This window comes from Gymnoscopelus microlampas (genome assembly GCF_963454915.1).
Source record: "Gymnoscopelus microlampas genome assembly, chromosome: 1".
NCBI lineage: Eukaryota > Metazoa > Chordata > Actinopteri > Myctophiformes > Myctophidae > Gymnoscopelus > Gymnoscopelus microlampas.
The window spans coordinates 37,797,173-37,817,672 of NC_139962.1; the positions used below are offsets into that span (position 1 = coordinate 37,797,173).

Here is a 20,500-nt window from a genome sequence, read left to right on the forward strand (position 1 = left end):
CCAAAGTTAGCGGGAGGGGGCCGTTTTACAAAAAAGGCCAAAAATCCCAAAGGAAAAATCCAGTCAATCCCAAATTTGAAACACATGTCAAGGGTGGTTTACGCAATAAATCCCCAAAAGCATTTCCACTTTGATCCATAGGGGGCGCCACAAATTTGCAAAATGTAACCATTTGATGCAAAAACATTATTTTGGGGGGGATCAATCCTCTCAAAATGAAACGCAAGTGATCTCAGGAGTTACGTGACAATGTAATTGGCGCAGCCTCCGACGGTATTCCTCCCGCGTATTCCTCGAGTCCCGGCGGCCGCGACCCGCGTCGGCGCAACCACACTTTGCAATTTCCCAGAATTGCGACGCGTCTAGTTACAAGTGCAATAACTGATTCATTTATCAACAATGAATCAGAGTACACAGTACAATGTGTATATACAAAGTACAAAGTACAATGTGGAATGTACAGTATGTGAATACCCTCTACTGTAGTAGACAGTGAAATAATATATTTATTGTCTCCGCCAGGCCGAATGGCGCGGAGAAAGGCATGGCGAGTGTATGTTTTATCCCCTGTCCGTCCGTCCGTCCGTGTGTCCGTCCGTCCCTCCGTGTGTCCATCTGTCTGTGAACAGCTAATCTCCGGCACCGTTGGCCCGATCGCTCCGAAACTGTGCACACACACTCCCTGGATGCCAATTCAGAACCTCTGCCATAAGCCAGCGTGCCAAAAATCCTGAAGGGGGCGTCAACAAGTGTCTTTTGGTAGCAGCGGACATCTTTGAGGGGTATAAACCAGGTTGACTTAACATTGCCCAAAACAAACATGTCTGCGCTACTATGCCACGCCCCCCCATGGTCACGACACGTTAGCACGCTATATAGCGCCACCAGGAGGCCAATTTGTGCAAAACCCATTTACTCCTACAGATTTTATCCAAACATCATACAAATCGGTACACAGTATCTCTATAGTCATGTGATCAACACGGATCTGTCCGATTTTCCATATTCCATTGGCTACGGTTGTCTTCCAAAGTTTGCAGGATTTGTCCGTTTTGAACAAAATGCCTCAAATCATGAACACAGCTTGCGATTTCCGTGAAATTTCACACGCACATTCCCACTAGGCCGAGGAAGAAATGGCACCCTTTTCACATTGGCCTGTTATAGCGCCACAAGCAGGTCTAATTTAGCAAAACACATTTTTGGAACAAAATGCCTCAAATCATGAATGCAGTGTCCGATTGCCGTGAAAGGCCTGAGAAGAAATTACACTCTTCACATTGGCCTATTATAGCGCCACCAGGAGGCCACAATAACATACCTGACCTGGTGGAGACCTGTGCTCCGAGGAGCACTTTTTCTAGTTTATGTATTTATCTACACAGTAGCACTAGTGAACATTGTATAGTTTCTAGCTTCATATGCTTATATTTATATTTTGATATAAATATTAAATGTTTCCTGTTGGTATTCAGAGTAATGCACCAACCCAGAGATGGGGACTAGAGTTTGAGACTTGGACTCAAGTCGCACTCGAGTCGCCACTCAAGTCACCACTCAAGTCGCCAGTCAAGTCGCCACTCAAGTCGCCACTCGAGTCACCACTCGAGTCGCCACTCAAGTCGAGTTGCGACTTGAGACTCGACTCGGACTCACCCCTCAAAGACCTGAGACTCGACTCGGACTCAAGCTCAAAGACTTGAGACTCGACTCGGACTCAAGCTAAAAGACTTGAGACTCGACTCGGACTCACCCCTCAAAGACTTGAGACTCGACTCGGACTCAAGCTCAAAGACTGGTGAACAATCTTTATTTTATGTTTTATTTGACACATTAACTCTCTGGCTGCCAACAATGAGTCTTCACGAGTATTTGTCCTAATGCCCTGGCTGCCAAGAACGAGTTATCACGAGTTTTTGAAAAAAAAATTCAGAACCCAAGATATCGTGATCCGAAGATTTGCTGCTCCATTCACTTCTTAACTTATTACTTAAAAAGGCTGTATCTCGGGTCCTGTGTACCTTTTTTTTTACTATGTATTTTTGGCCCAGACAATTAATGTCAACAAGGTCGCGATGACCTCGTTGACATTTGTGAAACCACACAGTATAACCCCCAGTGATTAGCATCAGGGGATCGATCATAATGGAGATAAATATTCTGTGACTACTTGAAAATCGAAAAATCGCTGGCAGTGGGCAAGCGCGGCCAGAAATAAGTCTGGCAGTGAGAGAGTTTAATGCATGACATGCCCGAGCCCGACATCATTGTTCTTTCCTTGTCTTGTCTTGTGCAACGGAATATCCGGTGCACGCTGCCAACCGGCCTCAGTCTCTGCAATCTAAACATGGCGAGCACAACAGCTGCTCTGTGTGGTGCCTTTCAAATCGTTTAACTACCAAGTTATAATTACATGTCTATGTTGACCACGTAATGTTACAGTCTAAGGCTACAGGCTTAATTGGTTACCAAAATGCTTAGTATTCGTATACTCAGTCGCCCCTTATTGTTTATGTGCCCAAAGGAACAGATCAATAAGCTGTCGACACACCATGACGCGGTGCATTGATAGCTTGTATCTGTTTTTTTTGGGTAGGCGACGCATGTTACGTGTCGTAAGCCATGTATTTGGGTTTGAGAGGCTATGATTGATGTAAATTTACAGTACTAGATTATAGCCCAAGTTGGCAGTTGTCACAATATTGTAGCTCTGTTCTGGACCACTGCACAAAGATGGATGATGAAAAAGTTGCACTTTACGAACAGGGACACATACTTGGACTGCGTTACTTCAGAGGAAACAAAATGGAGAGCTACTTCAGAAATGTTTCCACACCCCTGGAAATGAATCCATTAGAATGGTGCAACGTTAACAGCCAACCTGGTCGTGAGTAGCCTACATTGCGCCTTAAGGCCATAGTAGGAAAAAAATATGTATAATAATATTATTATTAATTATGTCTTTCCCTATAGGACTGACCGTGGGTGCTACTGGGACGTAAGTCGGGGCTTGATCAACCCTGGCTGGGTAACCTGGGCGAGGGTGTATGTTGTATGTTGCGAGACCCGAAACACCCTATGACCCCAGGCTACAACACTGATGATACGTCCCAGTTGCATCCATGTGATGTTTTTCTTTATCAGTTATTCTATTTATAGTGGCTCATAGGAATTTTTAGACTACGTGACAACCAGGAATAGTTTGGTGACCACAGGAGAGACTGTTGACAGCCGGAATGTAGACGGCATCCCGGGAGCAGTATGGGTTAGCGCCCCATGCTGTGTCTTCCGTGAGGAAGAAGCCCAACAAACCCGCGGTTAGGCCTTTAGGAGGGCCATTCCAGCGCACCGCAAGCGGAGCTAATACCATTAGACGGCCCAATCTAGTGGTATTGGCCCAAGGAACCATCACGCCAGAAGGAAATGTTTGGATCGGGGCGGTGCATCTGATCTGGCTCAGCGCTCAGGTCCTGGACCTGGTTTGACGAAGGAGGAGCCCGGCCAGGAGACAACCCACAGAGCCTAGTCCCTCCACGTGCCAGAGCCTCCCCGAGTCCCGGCAGAGTACTTCCGGAGAAGCGGACTGCCCTGTCTTTCCCTATAGGACTGACCGTGGGTGCTACTGGGACGTAAGTCGGGGCTTGATCAACCCTGGCTGGGTCACCTGGGCGAGGGTGTATGTTGTATGTCGCGAGACCCGAAACACCCTATGACCCCAGGCTACAACACTGATGATACGTCCCAGTTGCATCCATGTGATGTTTTTCTTTATCAGTTATTCTATTTATAGTGGCTCATAGGATTTTTTAGACTACGTGACAACCAGGAATAGTTTGGTGACCACAGGAGAGACTGTTGACAGCCGGAATGTAGACGGCATCCCGGGAGCAGTATGGGTTAGCGCCCCATGCTGTGTCTTCCGTGAGGAAGAAGCCCAACAAACCCGCGGTTAGGCCTTTAGGAGGGCCATTCCAGCGTACCGCAAGCGGAGCTAATACCATTAGACGGCCCAATCTAGTGGTATCGGCCCAAGGAACCATCACGCCAGAAGGAAATGTTTGGATCGGGGCGGTGCATCTGATCTGGCTCAGCGCTCAGGTCCTGGACCTGGTGAGACGAAGGAGGAGCCCGGCCAGGAGACAACCCACAGAGCCTAGTCCCTCCACGTGCCAGAGCCTCCCCGAGTCCCGGCAGAGTACTTCCGGAGAAGCGGACTGCCCTGTCTTTCCCTATAGGACTGACCGTGGGTGCTACTGGGACGTAAGTCGGGGCTTGATCAACCCTGGCTGGGTCACCTGGGCGAGGGTGTATGTTGTATGTTGCGAGACCCGAAACACCCTATGACCCCAGGCTACAACACTGATGATACGTCCCAGTTGCATCCATGTGATGTTTTTCTTTATTTATGATGAGGTAGCAGGGCGGAATTTTGATACCATAGTGCACTTGGTGATACAAGCGCGAAATTTGGCACAGATGACCTTCATATGACCCTAATTGATAATCAACCTCTGGCCACGCGGAATTCCTAAGATTTCAAGATGGCCACCACCAGTTTTCAAAATGGCTGCAACTGGGCCAATGTGTTGGACTATATCGCTTTGCTGGGGCTTATTTTAATAGAAGAGAATATTTTCTGGAGGTATTCCTACCAAGTAAGATAAAAAATAACATTAGGTTCCAATATGGCGGCATATTTTCCAATATGGCTGCCGATAAATTGCAGAAATGTGCATCTGCTTATGGTTTATCCACATGAGCTTGTAGTACATGTATTTGTATTAATTATCATACACAGAATCCATTTATGGAACATTTGAAAGTGATTTATTAGCTTGGTAAAGCTTAGTGCTTACTTTTTGTTTTGTTATTAAGTCATTATAAACACATTCTCATTTACATGGTGGCTGGGCAAGTGACAGGCCAGTGTACTAGCAACTGCAACCACAGAGGGGTGTGCAGATAAGTCCAAACTTAAAGCATTTTCAGTGTCCAGAACATGCTTTTTTACATCCACATCTTGTCAGCTTCTGGCATAATTTGGCAAACAGGACTGCACAAGAGTGACTGGCCCCATATATGTCCTGTTTGGAATGCACTTCACTTGCATTCACTTCCTTGTAGGAACTACTTCTATGAAGTTCTATCGTACATGAGTACTATGAACTCCTCAATGACTTGCATATGTTTATCATTTATTGCAACAGGTGTTAAACCTAATTTGGAGAAGTTGTTTGCCATGCTGACCTTTTTCCCTTTCCATGGAAGGACGAAACTGTGTGGCATCCCCTGAATGCATGAAAGAAGCAAAGACCTGATGACTTTGATTCAATAGCTGATGCAATTTCATGAACGGGATCCATCTGAGATCCTTCCCTCCTTCCAAAGGCAATCCACAGCTAATTCAAGCCAAGTCTTTGAACAAGTGAAACTGTTATGTCAACAATGTCAGTATCTGAGGCAGAGCTGCTGAGGATAGCATCTGACACATCATGATTCGCAGCTCAGATACTGACATTGTTGTCATAGCAGTTGCACTTGTTCATATTAAGTAAGTCTGAGACTTATTGTCAGTATCAGCTGAGAACGCAGGGGTCTTATAGACCCCCTGGTATTGCTGAGGTGGAGCGCCACACTCACTGTACCTACTCATACACTGATCCTGATCGAACCCATGACCATGTGATCCGAAGGTGAAAGCTCTACCGACTGAGCTACCCAGACACAAAGACTTGGCTTGAAAAAGCTGTCGAAGGACCTCAGATGGATCCCCCTTCATGAAAATGCATCAGCTATTGGATCAAAGTCATCAGGTCTTTGCTTCTTTCATGCGTTCAGCAGATGCCATACAGTTTTGTCCTTCCATGGAAAGAGAAAAAGGTCAGCACCTGTTTGAGAAAATATCCCTATATATATCTAAGTTTTTGTATTTATTGGTGAACATATTGAAAAGTCTGTTGCCCTAGGTCATTAAAAAGCTACCAAATCACTTTAAAATGTGCTATAAATTGATTCTGTGTATGGTAATTAATAAAAAAAATACATGTGCTACAAGCTCATGTGAATGTACATTTATGCAATTTATCGGCAGCCATATTGGAAAATATGCCGCCATATTGGAACCTAATATATTTTTTTTTATCTTACTTGGTAGAAATACCTTCAGAACATATTCTCCTATATTAAAATAAGGGGAAAATCAAAGATTTACAGCCCCAGCAAAGTGATATAGTCCAAAATGTTGGCCCAGTTGCAGCCATTTTGAAAACTGGTGGTGGCCATCTTGAAATCTTAGGATTTTTGCGTGGCCAGAGGTTGATTATCAATTAGGGTCATATGAAGGACATCTGTGCCAAATTTCGCGCTTGTATCACCAAGTGCACTATCGTGTATTGAAAACGGCAAAATTCCGCCCTGCTAAGGGGGGAGGTGTTCTATTCAGCAAAATGAAATGCAAATTTAGAAGAAAAAACATTCTCACTCAGATTATAACGTCTTAAATTTGCGATAAAAAACTCTGAAATTCTGAGTTTAAAGTCATAACTTTATGAGAACAAAACGTGGAAAATTACAGTTTATTATTTATATTTTTTGGTCAAGGTACCACATGGCTACACTTTGCAGCTTGGATCATTACACCACGTGATATGCCGTCACTTCTATTTAATGTGACTTTTAACTTAAAGATCTTTTTTTTGTCTTGCAAATAAACAAATGGCGTGAATTTACAACTTTCATCTAGAAGACGTTTTTTCTCCCTCGTGTTTTTATACAGTACCTACAATGGTCCTAATACGCTGTTGTAGTAATGTGTATATCTGTGATATTTTGTTTTTTACATGGAATCTCCATGCCTACTGAATTACAGATCGCTCTTCATTTCCCTCCTGGTGAATTCCCAGCCAAACTCATCTGTTCTCTGGGAGGCTGCCAACAGTCACTTTCACTTACAGTGTCCCAGTTGCTATGCCAACAGAGCATGTTCAAAAAGACAGCGTTGTCTTGGATTAACCATATTCAGGCAGTGGCCATTTTGATCTTATGTCATACTTGATGAGGGGAGGGGGGGGGGGGCTTCTTGTTCTCTGTATGTCGTTGTTATCTCCAGCTAAAGGTCAGGGACGAAGATTATGTTTTCGCCCGTATGTGTGTGCCTGTGTTTTCGGAGCAGGCCAAGGAAGTCCCCCAAAATGTTTAAAATCGGTCTCATGGTGGCGCTATACCAACCCACTTTACGTTTTGGCCTATACAGTAACTCTTGAACCGCAGGTCGTACAATCAAAATATTATCCCTGGATTCCTGGATCATGATGCAAATCTCAACTAGATTTACAGCCACATTTTTTCTGCTACTCCTACATATTTTGTCCAAAACTCACACCAATTGCAACACATGATCTCTGGAGGTGTATCATAGACATTTTTGATATTCCATACTGATTGGCTACAATTGGCTTCCAAAGTTTGTGGGAGGGGCCTATTGTTTTACAAAACAATGCCAGAAATATTGCAGAAACTAGAATCCCCCCCCTTCACCAAATATTATGATCTATTATGAAGTCATCACCTGCGCACCTGACAGCACAGAGACAGAGAGGGATAGATTGGATGTTACTGCATCAGAGAGTGTAAGTAATTAGTATTATTGGGATGTGCCTCCTGGTACATGATAATGCTGTGAAGAACAACATTATCAATGCCTAAATTGTAAATTACATGCAATAACATAATTTCTGCCATCCAATGCTGCTACAACAAACAGTTGCATTTATTCCGCCACTCTGTAGCTCTTTGCGTTCTGTTACTCAAACAATACTATCGTAGGCCAACAGCTTTGACATTACAACACCTAATCTAAAAACGTACTTAACAATCTCTGCACACAGTAGTGCAGACCTGTGCGAGAGCCACATATTGCCCTCTTGGAGATCACTACACAATAGCATTATCAATGTTAATTTATCCATTTGTATACTCTCAGTCAGAGTTAAATGAACACTGAGATTTTACTGAAGTCAGATAAGTAGACTGCAGGTAAAAAGCAGGCACAGTTAGAGTAATAATCTACAACTACAAGTAACCACTAAAGGGATAGCTCTCCCCAAATAGATCTATTTCTCCCTGAGGAAAGAGTTCTGCAAAAACAATGTTCTGTACTATGATAATGCAGTACAAAGCTCATGATGAATTAGAGACCTGGCTAGGCTTGGATCAGTTGATTAATGATTAGCCTGAGCCTACACAGCAGCCACTGCTCTGCTCCATGTGTAAGTGCTACACTCGACAAACATTTTAAACTGTTCACAAATACAGAAGCCAAACACTTCTCATCCTTTCCAGCATAAAAAGGGCATGGCTCCTGAAGCTTTTTACCAGAGTCTTTCAAATGCTCTCTCCATCGATCTGGAAGGATCAGAGACAGGCACAGCTGCATAAACAACCCTCTCAAGCCTTTAGAGGGTTTTGAAATATTAACAAAAGAGCTTGCAGGTACATCATTTTGCAGCGGCGGCGGCAATGGCAGCAGGGGGAAAATATGTTTGAGTCCTATTATAAATCACACAATACACCAACAACACTGCACATCTAGCCCCAGCTTGTCCCCCAGGCAACCTGACAGCAAAATCCTGTCCTTACAGATGGCTCTTGCAGAGGATTTGTGTGTGTGTGTGTGTGTGTGTGTGTGTGTGTGTGGGGGGGGGGTATGGCGTGTGTGTGTATGTGTGTGTGTGTGTGTGTGTGTGCGTGACTATTTTTTAAACATTAAGTCAGGATCTGTGCTTTGCAAGATTTTTTGCACGTCCATTTATGCATGAATTTGTCTGAGAATACAAAAAAAAAAAATTCCATCAGCTCCACTTTCCTCTGACATGAAAAAAGAAAGACTTACAGATCTTGTGCTTCCCTTTCATGGGGAATTTCACCACCAGCTCCTGGGGGTTGGTGCAGATGAAGACGAATGGAGAAGCTGACTCCTCGCTGATATCAGGGAACTGCGGGTATACAACAGTTAGGATGTCATTCGTAAGAGAGAAAAGGGCAGGCAATTTTTGATATACATTAAATAGATTCATGTAGTATGTGCAAGCAATAATGACATTGGATTACACATTATACATGAGGTACACTATATGTGTACCTCATTACCGAATATTGTGGTTGCCTAGACAACCAACACTATTGTTTTTGTTCACCTTTATATAGTAGATAAACCACAACATTTGCAGCGCTACTCCTCCCACAGTTTTGCGGGACATAATAGTGGAGAATGTTATAGTAGCAAAATATGGACCAAATCCATGTCAATTTAGACCATTAATGAGCATTTGGCATTCCAATTAATTCCAAATATGTTTGATAGATTTATGGTCATGGTGTTGTGCAGGCCAGTAGCTATTACTTACTCATCTCAAACATTTCTGTATGGGGGAGTGTGAGACATTCTGAAACAGGAAACAGCCTTCCACAAACTGTTTCCGCAAAATTGGAAGCACACAAATGTCTCTAGAATGTCATTGTAGCTGAACCATTAAGATGTCAATTCACTGGAACAAAGGGAACTAATTAGAAACACTAATTAGAAAGGGTGTCTGTCCACTGACTTTGCGTCATATATATTGTGTGTCTTATGCCTACGGAAATATGTCATGTTTGTTATAAATGAATAGGTATGGGTAATTGTTCAGCATTGCAAAATTGTTGTACAGCTAAACACATAATAAGAGTAGCTTATAAAGTACACATCATGCCATGTCTTTTAGAATATGATACACACCATCACCAAAATGTAATTATACATATGTATCACCACCAATATATTATAATTTAATAAATAATATTTTTGCGACATTGTGAGTAAGTCAAATTCTCTCCTTTCCATGTCACAATTATATATATTATACCATGTCATCATCACATTCCTGCCTGGGAGAAAATGTGTTGCACTACATAATTGACAGCAGCCCACAGCATGCAGAAGCCTAGAAGAGACTAGCTCTCTCCATCTTATTGATTGGTCTCTCAGGTGAGAGTGGGGAAATGACTGACATTTCATGACAAAGGAGTCATCTTTCCCATCACTGGTGGCCAACAGCTCTGGGCTCATCCAATTTCCTACGGCGCTATCAGATAGTGCCCATGATTGCATCTAGCCATCCAGGAAGCGGCAGCTTTTCATGACAGCACGCTTTACCCCTGTCTCCCCACCTCTTACTCACAACCTCTCCATTTCTCTCTAAGGAGCACTGAAGGTTGTGACAAATTCAGGGCTTTTAAGGGAAATCGAAAGAGCCGGCAAACCATCTGTGTGGTCCCTGACAAACTGGAGAGAGTTGATATTTGAGATATTTATTCTAGACTACAGTCCATGTCCACGTGGCAGTAATACTGCTGCTGAATGATAAGAGATGTGAACACTCAAAATCATTAAAGCTTGGCTGGGATTATACTAAAATGTAGAATAAGTCAACTTAAAGTGATGTTCAGTTAATCAAGGTCTCCCAGAAGAGACTGCAGTCTAAGCCTCCCGGTTAGAAACTTGTCTTGACAGTCCATGATCAATCTATCTGCAAACTACATAGCATTTTTCAACCAATTTGAAAGGGCTTTTACTAGAAACTATAGATAAAAAAAAAAATCCCCAAATAAGAGTAAAACTGAAAACAATGTGTACCTAGCTTCAACAAAAGACAGCAACAATGCATTCAAAGTAAAACAAACAAAAAAACATGATAGCACATCTCATCATTGCCCTCTTTGACTCTATTAAACCATATGTCCCACGTTATGTATTTTACACATGTATCTTTTTAAATAAAATAAAGGCACCCCTATACAATTTTTAAGTCGTAAAATGATCTCCTGAACTGTATATTGGTAAACAGACTATTAGAATCTTTCCACTTGAAATCACTGCAAAGAAATCTCACGTTAAACAAGATGGCTGTGTTGTCTGAGGTGTTCCGACCCAACAAAATGGTGGTGGTAAATTCAAATGAAATGAACAAAGCTGTAACCGGGGCTTGAGCGTGCTCATGTGAAACCCAGCCAGTTGCCTGCTCTTTCATCCTCCATTTGCTAATTAGCATTTAAAGCTCTGGAATATACTGGCTTCGCTTCCCCCCTCCCCCATCTAATTGTTTCCATACCACGTTAATCAAAAAGGCATGAAATATCGTGGCTGTGTGACGAGTCAGCTTACTCAAACACTCATGCTCAAATACATCAGAAATGATCTTATGCAGCTGAAGTAGACATGTCAACAATAAATTATAGACAAGCTTCAGGACAGTCCGATATAATGAATGAGTAATTCTTAAATGCATTTACCTTGGAACTATGTTGACAATAAGTATTCAATTAATTGTACAATTGTACATGTATAGTTTTAACTGTAAAATCATCCATGTCATGTTCACACTGTATCACACTTTATACTCCATAGATCGATGTGAAATTATGTCTGGAAGTGAGCTTTGATCTGAACAACTGAGTGGGTTATACAACTGTAACATGCTCTTCTTATTTGGATAATCAGCCGTTTTCTCTCTGTGAAGGAGAATGCTTCAGCACTGCAGCTGATGTAACTGCAGTTTCTACGTTGTCAGTCTATTTTGTGTTGGTATATTTTTTAATAAATGTGTAACCTGTAGTAAATGTGTAGAATCTAGAGACAACTGCTGTCATCTTAAACAGCATAGTGTAAGTTAACACTAGGCGCTGATGCTGATGTGCATGGCTCTGATTCTGGCATGCCATGTACAGTAAAAGCACACTTTGTTTCTGCATGAAAAATCAAATCATCTCGATCTCGGGATCCACATGGAAACGGCAAGGCTCAAATGTGGATCTTGGGCTTCATGTGGCCAGCCTGTGACATCTATGACATAGTATTATAGGCAAATTTGGGCAAGGTTTCAGACCGATCAAAGCCCCATTCTTCCATTATAAAATTCAATTGAACGATCGATAGATAGAGCTTAAGTCTATAAAGCAGAAATAATTATGAATAATCGGACAGACGCAAAATAAATCCTAATAGTGGACTGTCTCCCCCTTGCCTACAAAGCTTACGTGAGAACCAACTGAAAAGTTAAATTTCTACTAAAGCAATTGAACATAGGATGTAAGACAGTCAATGACAGTCAACAATAACATTTTTCAGGCCAAGGACCCCTTAGCTGATGGCGCAAACTTATATCTTATAAAATTATGATGGGTGGCCTTTTTTACTTTTTTTTAAAGCCTTCCATTCTCTCATATAGCTGGATGGCATGTGTATTGCAGCATTGCATAGAACTGTTACAGTATGTCGGTTCAACTCAGAACAAAAATTAAAATCTGGTTTAGTGACCCAGACATCATCACCGAATGATGCCAGCTCTGTGCAGTTTTCATCAAACCTCAGAGTGGTAGTAGAGCAGTGGTTGGGTCCGACAATGGAATAGTTTTCAGTTTATTAACATAGCGTAGTCATCATTACCAAACATTGTTAACTTTTACACATATCACTTGCTGCAGGCAATATTGAATTCCTGTGCAATTGTGTATGGCTTTTTTTCCTGACCAATTGAAAGAATAACTTGAGAAGAGCCTTTCAAAGCTTGTTCACCAACTTTAGCTGATTGTCTCATCAATGTCTGTTGACCGAAGCTAGTCTTGAGACTAGCTTGGAAGTATTCCACAGTTTTTTCTTTTTAGAGGCTATGGGTTGTCTCCAAGTACCGCTGCAGCTTTGATGACTTCATAGATTTGTTTGTGTTATGCAATTTCCTTTTTCCTTTCTTTCTTTTTTTTCTTTTTTACAATTTATCTTTGTTAATAATAATTTATGTTGGATTCATGCTAATGTGCATTTCTAGACAAAATAAACTAAAATAAAACTCACTATCAAACAATGATTTGGCGGCCCCCTGCAATAACTCTGAGGAGTGCCGGGACCCTCCGTTGAAGACCTCTGGATTAGTATGATTGACTGGTGCAACCCTAATTGGTTGCTTTGTAACACAGGTCAATTTAAACTCTGAGGCATTGTGGGTAGTACAGTGAGTTTTGATACACAAGAGTTCTGAAGCTGTATGCCAGTTAGCAGGAGCACCACCGTGAACGGAACAATCACATTATCGTCACATCGCACATTTTCTGCACATGATATTATGTTAAAGAGCGTTATGGCACAAGGACGACTGCACATCCACTGCACTAACTCACACACATTTACCAAAAACAATTTGCTCCAAGTAGGAACGGGGTGTCTACCGCGCGGTTCCAAAAGGTATACAGTAGTTACACTAGTATCTTTGCCTTACATGCCACAATACTATACATAAATGCAGTCACTAGGCTTACACTTTTACAAAGTGCTACAAAAGGATAATAAAACTGCCAGTTGGCATGTTAGTGGGAACAGAAAAAGTGAAAATGGAAAAAAGGCAACAGAAAAACTTCATTCTGCAATTGATTAAGCAAGAGCATCTGGCCGATTGGGCAATCATGACAATTTTAATGTAACTGCAGGGAATCAAGGTCAACTCTTTACCACTCCCTGACATTATTTGGGAAAACCTTTGCAAACCCTGTTAAAATGGGAAAAGCAAGATTCCAAAAGTCTGTATACTGTATATGGTGAAAGGTAAATGAATGTATTATGTAAAAGCCTGGAGATATAGGGAGGGGTAAAGCATTGTTTTCACAGATGTACCCACCGCAGACTGCATAGTGGGAAAAAAAGCAACACCTAACTAACTTCAACCAGAGAAGAATGTTCTCTTCATATCAACGAGTACGTAATTATATGCTCATTTTGTAGTTTGTTTTCAATAATTGCCTTCCCTAATAAACTCACACAGCCATATTAATTAGCTCATATTAATGAACACATGGTTAAATTAATTTGAAAATGTGGAAATGTCATGACTGGCAGTCGACAATTCTGTTTACATGATTAAAAAATGCATATTCGAGAACATTCCTAGTTACAGATGCTACATGCCGAAAACAGTTCTGAAAGCAGAGAGAATGTATGCATGTAGGCACTTTCACTGAATCACTACTTTTTCTTTTTTCTTTTGCAGTAAAGAGCAAAATCTTTATTCTTTCCCATAGACAGAAAGGAAAAAAGATGTTTTATGTCTTTCAATGCATTTCAAGAAGACCTACACATTATAATATTATATACTCCTGCGTATTATATACACAGGAGAGCAAAAGCAGGAGGTGAAAAAACCTAGCAGCTTATCCATTCACATCAGAGGCTCTGCCAACTCAATAAACGACCGATTCTTTTCAATTTGCTGGTATACAGCCAGAAGGGCTGCAACAAAAACCAACTGTAATAATATGAAATTCACAAGTTCATTTGAACAGGGGAGAATCACAGCCCATAGCAGAGATGCCTGTGGCTAATAACAGTAGCTCAGGGGGTTGGAAGAGGGCACAGTGGCTCCAATAGGTAGACCAGATATTGATAATAAAGCCCTCTTTACTGCGGTTTGGACTAGTGTGTGAATCCTGTACCAGCTCTCCAGATACTCTTTCCCAGTACAGTCCAAAATACTGTGAGTTAAGACCAGTAATTGAGGAAAACAACATCCTTGACAATAAAGCCAACTAGCGTACTGCCAGCGTTTGACAGCAGGAGCCCAAACCTTTGAGTCTAAGCTTGTCAAGTAACAGCTCGACAAGCCAACACTGTTCCCTTTCTATACAAATATCTCTCTCTCTCGCACGCTCTCTCTCGCTCTCTCTCCCTGGCTCTTTTCAGCTGCTGTCGGCAATTAAGGGCAGCAGAGACAAGTAATCTCCTTCTGGGCGATGGGGCCAGACCAGAGCAGGCATGTGGAGTGGGCTGTGCAGTCAGAGACTGAGGCTGTGTGGCTGCCTGGCCCCAGCCTCAGTCCTGGCCAGGCCCTGCTTGGCTGCACTCAATCTCAGCCCAATAAAAAGGCCTTCATTGGCAGTGTGCAACTGAGCCAGACAGGCTGGGAGCATGTGGCTTTTAAAAAATGAGGAGGGTGGGCTATGGGGGAGGGAAGCATAGAGGGGGGAAAAGAGAACAAGAAAACAGATAAAGACAAAGGGACACGATGGAAGAGATGGATACAAGGAGCGCAAGGCGAGGGAACCAAATAGAGGCAGAGATTTAGATAGATACATACCTAAAGAAAGCAAACTGCCTCCCACAAGATGTCAAAGAAAATAAAAAAAATGAAATACTGCTTAGCTGACTCTGTCAAGGCTGGTTTCACCCAGAGAATGAAGAAACAGATGCGTTCTTTCTGAGCGATAAGCTCAGAAATACACCCCATGGGGGGGTTGAAAGTGTTAGGAACTGTGGGCAACAATGTAGTCAGTCCTGTTTTCACTGTATCCATCCAATGAAATAAAACCCTTTTCTGGCAATTGTGAAATCTCTACGGCAACACAGTTCAACTTAAAATACATGCCCCTGTTTAGCTATTAAGACCTTTAAAATATATTATTTCTTCTCACTATGCCTGCCCTACAGAAGTCCCTGGATGGGTGCTACACCAGAATACTATCTATGTGCAGTACTAAACATCAACTCGGATGAACAAACATCTGTATGGTGGGCTACCAAGGGTGAGTGAGAAGACAGCTGCCGGCAAACTTCAACACATGGGCATCGATCACAAGGGCATCCCACATCTACCTATGTGGACGTACTAAAGAAAGATGTGGGAGCGGATAGTACTAGCCAGATGTACGCAGGATCATGATGACTGGAGAAGCCGCTGGTCCAATGACCTAGAGAGATGTTGACATGACTGCAGGCCCCTTGATATGTGTTGGCTTCATAGGGCTTGGCCCACCCACTCAGAATGGTGTGCCCCGCCCCCACCAAAAATATATCTATTTGCATAATATGAAAGATGATTATTATATTTTTCTGATTAGACAAAGATTCTAATATTTCTCATAAATTAATTATTATAAAACTGAAAAATGATGGAGTGTTTTTCATTGATAGCCTGATGTGAGCACCATTATGATTCACAGACATGCTGCATGCCAGTTACCACTCTCACTCAGAGGTGAGTGTTATATTCTGCTTTACAACTATGCTGCTATAAATTACCGAAGGACTGATATGATATCTTCAGGCTGGTCATTGTGTGTAGGCGATTTTCTGTTGATGGTTCAATGTGATGAAGGATTATCTTACTTGTTGTTTTAAGTGCAACCATTGTGGTGCCAACCACTCCTGTTTAATCGCTGTGGGCCAGGGCCCTCATTTATCAAGGTCGCATAAGAACAAAAAAACATACAAACTCTTTCAAAAAATGTACTGCATTCAACACAGTCATTATTAGGGCATGCCTTCTGGTGGTGATTTGGGCTCTACCAAGTCCACCTTTCTAGTTAAAAATAGAATTATATTATATTTTCACATGTATCCTCCATCATATACTGTAAACGTTGTATTTGTTATGCAACATGACAGCATTTGTGGTGCAAGTTTTGTCAATGAAATTTGACAGTTAATCAGCTTTCAAATTCTGAATGTGATTTGTTTACTACCAGCACTATAATGAATTCAAAATATGTATTGCTAGAGACAAAACAAAAACTATTCCTGTATTCTATAAATGCAGACAGGTTAGCTTAAAAAATCTAACTCTGCACAGAATTATATCTAAACAGCATGCTCGGGATGAAAAATGGCAGATTATACAGCAGTTGGCAAACAAAAACATACACTGTAGATGTCTCAGCTATTGTAGCTCAGTCATATTGAATTGTGCAAACATGTTGACAAAAAACTTAACACACTCCACCTACAGAATCAACCGGTGTCAAGTTGGAGAGTGAACATTAATTATTTAAGAGTGTCCAACATTGGCTTTTAGATTTTTACATTATTAATACCCTCAATGCAAGGACACGCTCGATTATTGGGGGCTTAGATCCAGAGCAAGGTTTTTCTTTTATCTTCCATTGTGTCAAGGGATTATGCTGTGATAAAAAGAAAGTAATAGCCTGAGTTATTACTTGCTCACCCTTATTGTGAAACAAGTGACAGCGAGAAACTATGGCATGTTTAAGTACTTACTCCAATTAAACATTTGAAACAAACAAAGCAATTTTTAAACCATGGTCAGATTTTCTGATGTTGGCTATGAAAATTGGCCCACTTTTTACTGTTGAGTTCAGTTTAAGTCCGGAATTTCGAGTCTTGAGGGCCATCTGGGGACGACTGGCCCCTGTACAGTTAATGCACAAGGTTTCATGTCATCAGCAATCCACCCCCTCAGGCTAAAGGAAGAACTTCATTAAAGTTCTCCTGCAGACTGAGGACCGAGGTGCAGTATGGTTTATTTTCTACCTCATTGCTCGATAAACATAGCGATTAACTTCCAGAGAAACCTTGGTTAAGAGCAAGACACATTAGCCATTTAGTTAGCATTACTGATGACAGGTGTAGTGAAGTCATGTGTTTTCACAGGGAGATTTACACAGGCTTCCTCGCTTAGTGCAGTTCCACTTTCCCAGCCATGTTTATGACTTCACCTCCTGCGGTGTGCCTCGGGCGAAGGGAAAACAAGACCGCCTCACAACAGTCAAAGCTTTTTAGACTCAACAAACTAAGTAACTAACTGCTGGAACCTTTCCTTGGTAAAGGGTTCTCTCTCATACTCACAGATACGTCTCTGTTTAATAAGTACAGGGTGCTTGGAAATCAGGAAAAAAACATGTTGCAAGTGTTGTAACATGTGTACACAGGAAAATGTATTTTAATGGAAAATAATGGTATCAGTAGTATTTTGTAGTAAACATGGTTTTGTTGGTATTCTATGATAGCGAGAAAAGTCCTGTGTAACCATACTGCTGCTGATGATGACTAGCCTAGTTTATCATTGAGTTAGTACCTCTCAAAAAACATCTAGATTGCATTGACACAGCCATCTAGTAAGCATAAAGCTTCCGCAACGCATTGACACAATCACTCATACACACACCACCACCACCCCCTGTGGACAATTACTACGTCTGCTTTCAAAACTGACTTCAAAGCAGTTCAAGGAATCTGAGGCATTAAAACGTTTTATTTTCTCCAACCTCCTTTTATCGGTGCCACAAATCCAGCTCTTTCTAAGCACAGGTACTGTCAGCAAAATGGATCCAATTTTAAGTCAGGTAACAAACCATTTCACAGCAGGAATTTTGATTTCATAATATGGAAATTGAGAAGTAGTGGGAAGTTTATGAACACGTCTGTCTCTAAAGGTGAACATTTGCTTTGATTTTCTGGTGCTAGGGTAGAACACTACCATCTGTATTCACTCAGCCTCTGTGGGAAATGACTGTCTCTTTTTTCCTGTCTCCAGCCTGGCAGCTAGCACTCTGTGAAAGAAGTGCAGAAGGAGATTCTTATCAAAGAGAATTTTGAGGTTCCACTAAGCCTTTGGGTTAGTACTAGGGCTTATGGCCGATAAGATGATCCAACTGATATATTCCAAGTGCAAACACAAATGCTTGTGAGCTGCGACCAGCATGGTGTTGAGTAAGTGCTCCTGAGAGTGCATTAGAGATTATGCCTTTCATTATTAACAAAGATGCATGTAATGTTTTTTACATACAGTAGAATAGATGAATAAAGGAGACTGCTGAACATGCATGAATACCTTTGACTTTAAATGTCCCAATAATAACATTGTGACAAATGTGATACTTATAGTTCAGTGAATTACAATAGATTCTTGCGTCACAACTGAGTATATAATGTCCTAGCTTTTATGAAAAGACCTGCATAGTCATTTTTCACATGGGCCTGTTATAGCGCCACCAGGAGGCCGATTTGTGCAAAACCCATTTTTGGGCGGTGTAGCCGCCCCTATAAGTGGGGTTGGGACACCTCATTAGTACACCCTTCGCTGTACTGCGATTGGCTCATACATTAGTACACCCCTAGTCCCTACATTAGTACACCCCTAGCTGTACTGTGATTGGCTGACTCTATTCAGCACTGTGATTGGCTAGCGAGACACATGATGACATTAATAACCAATAAATAGGACTATGCACTTCAAAAAAACACTTTTTTTTTCTATCCTGATTGGCTAAGGTTGGCTACCAAAGTTTGTAGGATTGGTCCGTTTTGAACAAAATGCCTCAAATCATGAACGCAGTTTGCGATTTCCGTGAAATTTCACACGCACATTCCCACTAGGCCGAGGAAGAAATGCCACCCTTTTCCCATTGGCCTGTTATAGCGCCACCAGCAGGTCTAATTTAGCAAAACACATTTTTGGAACAAAATGCCTCAAATCATGAATGCAGTGCCCGATTGCCGTGAAAGGCAATCGGACACTGCAAGGCAAGAAGAAATGCCACCCTTTTCACATTGGCCTATTATAGCGCCACCAGGAGGCCACAATAAGTACCTGACCTGGCGGAGACCTGTGCTCCGAGGAGCACTTTTTCTAGTTCTCTCTCATATAGTTAGCTGTAATGTGAATGTTCAAGGTAATTATTAATTATTCTGGTAAGACTGGGAAGAGGTGTTTGACAACCTTGTTGCATTATCCCACCCTTTCACAAGAGACCAGTAGCTGCTAAATGCACATCAGCTCCATGACAAGGGTCAGAGGAAAGAGTAATTCGCTTACAGGCAAGTATATGTATTTATCACATACCCAACCTTTATTTTCCCTGAGTGTGACCAATAAGCATCCCCTAAAATGCCACTACACATTGAACTGTCACTGCGAACAACATAAGGAACTCAGCATGTCAAACATGGATGAAAATCAGTTGCTGTGTATGGTTTGGTAAAATTCACGGCTGATGGGACACTGGAGTTTATCCAGGCTCAAAGGAACAAAAACAGAACGGAAAACAGCTGGCGGCATTTGACAGCTCACAGAATAGCTGTGTAGCGGCTAGGCAGTGTTTCAAGCCAACATCCTCCCTACACTATTGGGAAATCCCAGGGGGACTACCATTTTATTTGCCAGAGCAATTCCTCCTTGACAATAACGTTAATATTTATTAAAGTGAAGTGTTGATAAAATGTTATTTTCTCGTCTTTGTGATTAACAAATTATCACTCGGCGAGGGCTGATGCAGCCGCCATGCCATACTGTAGGTTGGATTATCTCAGGCAATGCACACAACCCCCGTCTTGCCTCGCATGTCCTCTCTGCCCTTGGTTTCTTGTCTCTCTTTACTGACTGAAAAAAAACCTTAAAAAAGCAAAAAATTAACTGAAAAATGGTTCATGGGTTTATAACAACCAAGTAGCGTATTATACATGAGGCTACACTGACGTAATAAACTAGAGTCAACTCTTACGAAACAAGATGAGATGAAATCTCATTACAGCTGGCTATCCATGTTAATCTGTTCTTTTGGCTATTTTTGAGACGAGGAAAAAGCGAACCTTCCTTATGCAATAATGCAGTGGTGTAAAATTAAAACATCTAATGGCTGAATGTTGTCTATTTATCATTGAATAATGCGTTAACTACATTAACACAGT

The 20,500-nt window shown here is 41.7% G+C and overlaps 1 protein-coding gene across 2 annotated transcripts in view; it reads right to left on the reverse strand.

Moving 5' to 3' along the window:
- Positions 1 to 20,500, reverse strand: part of LOC311046815 (activating signal cointegrator 1-like) — an 83,656-nt gene that overhangs the window by 44,961 nt on the left and 18,195 nt on the right. For both annotated transcript variants that reach the window (XM_084059385.1, XM_084059384.1), the window contains exon 12: positions 8,891 to 8,993. In XM_084059385.1, coding sequence (XP_083915511.1) covers positions 8,891 to 8,993 — 103 coding nt within the window. The remainder of the gene's footprint in view (positions 1 to 8,890; positions 8,994 to 20,500) is intronic.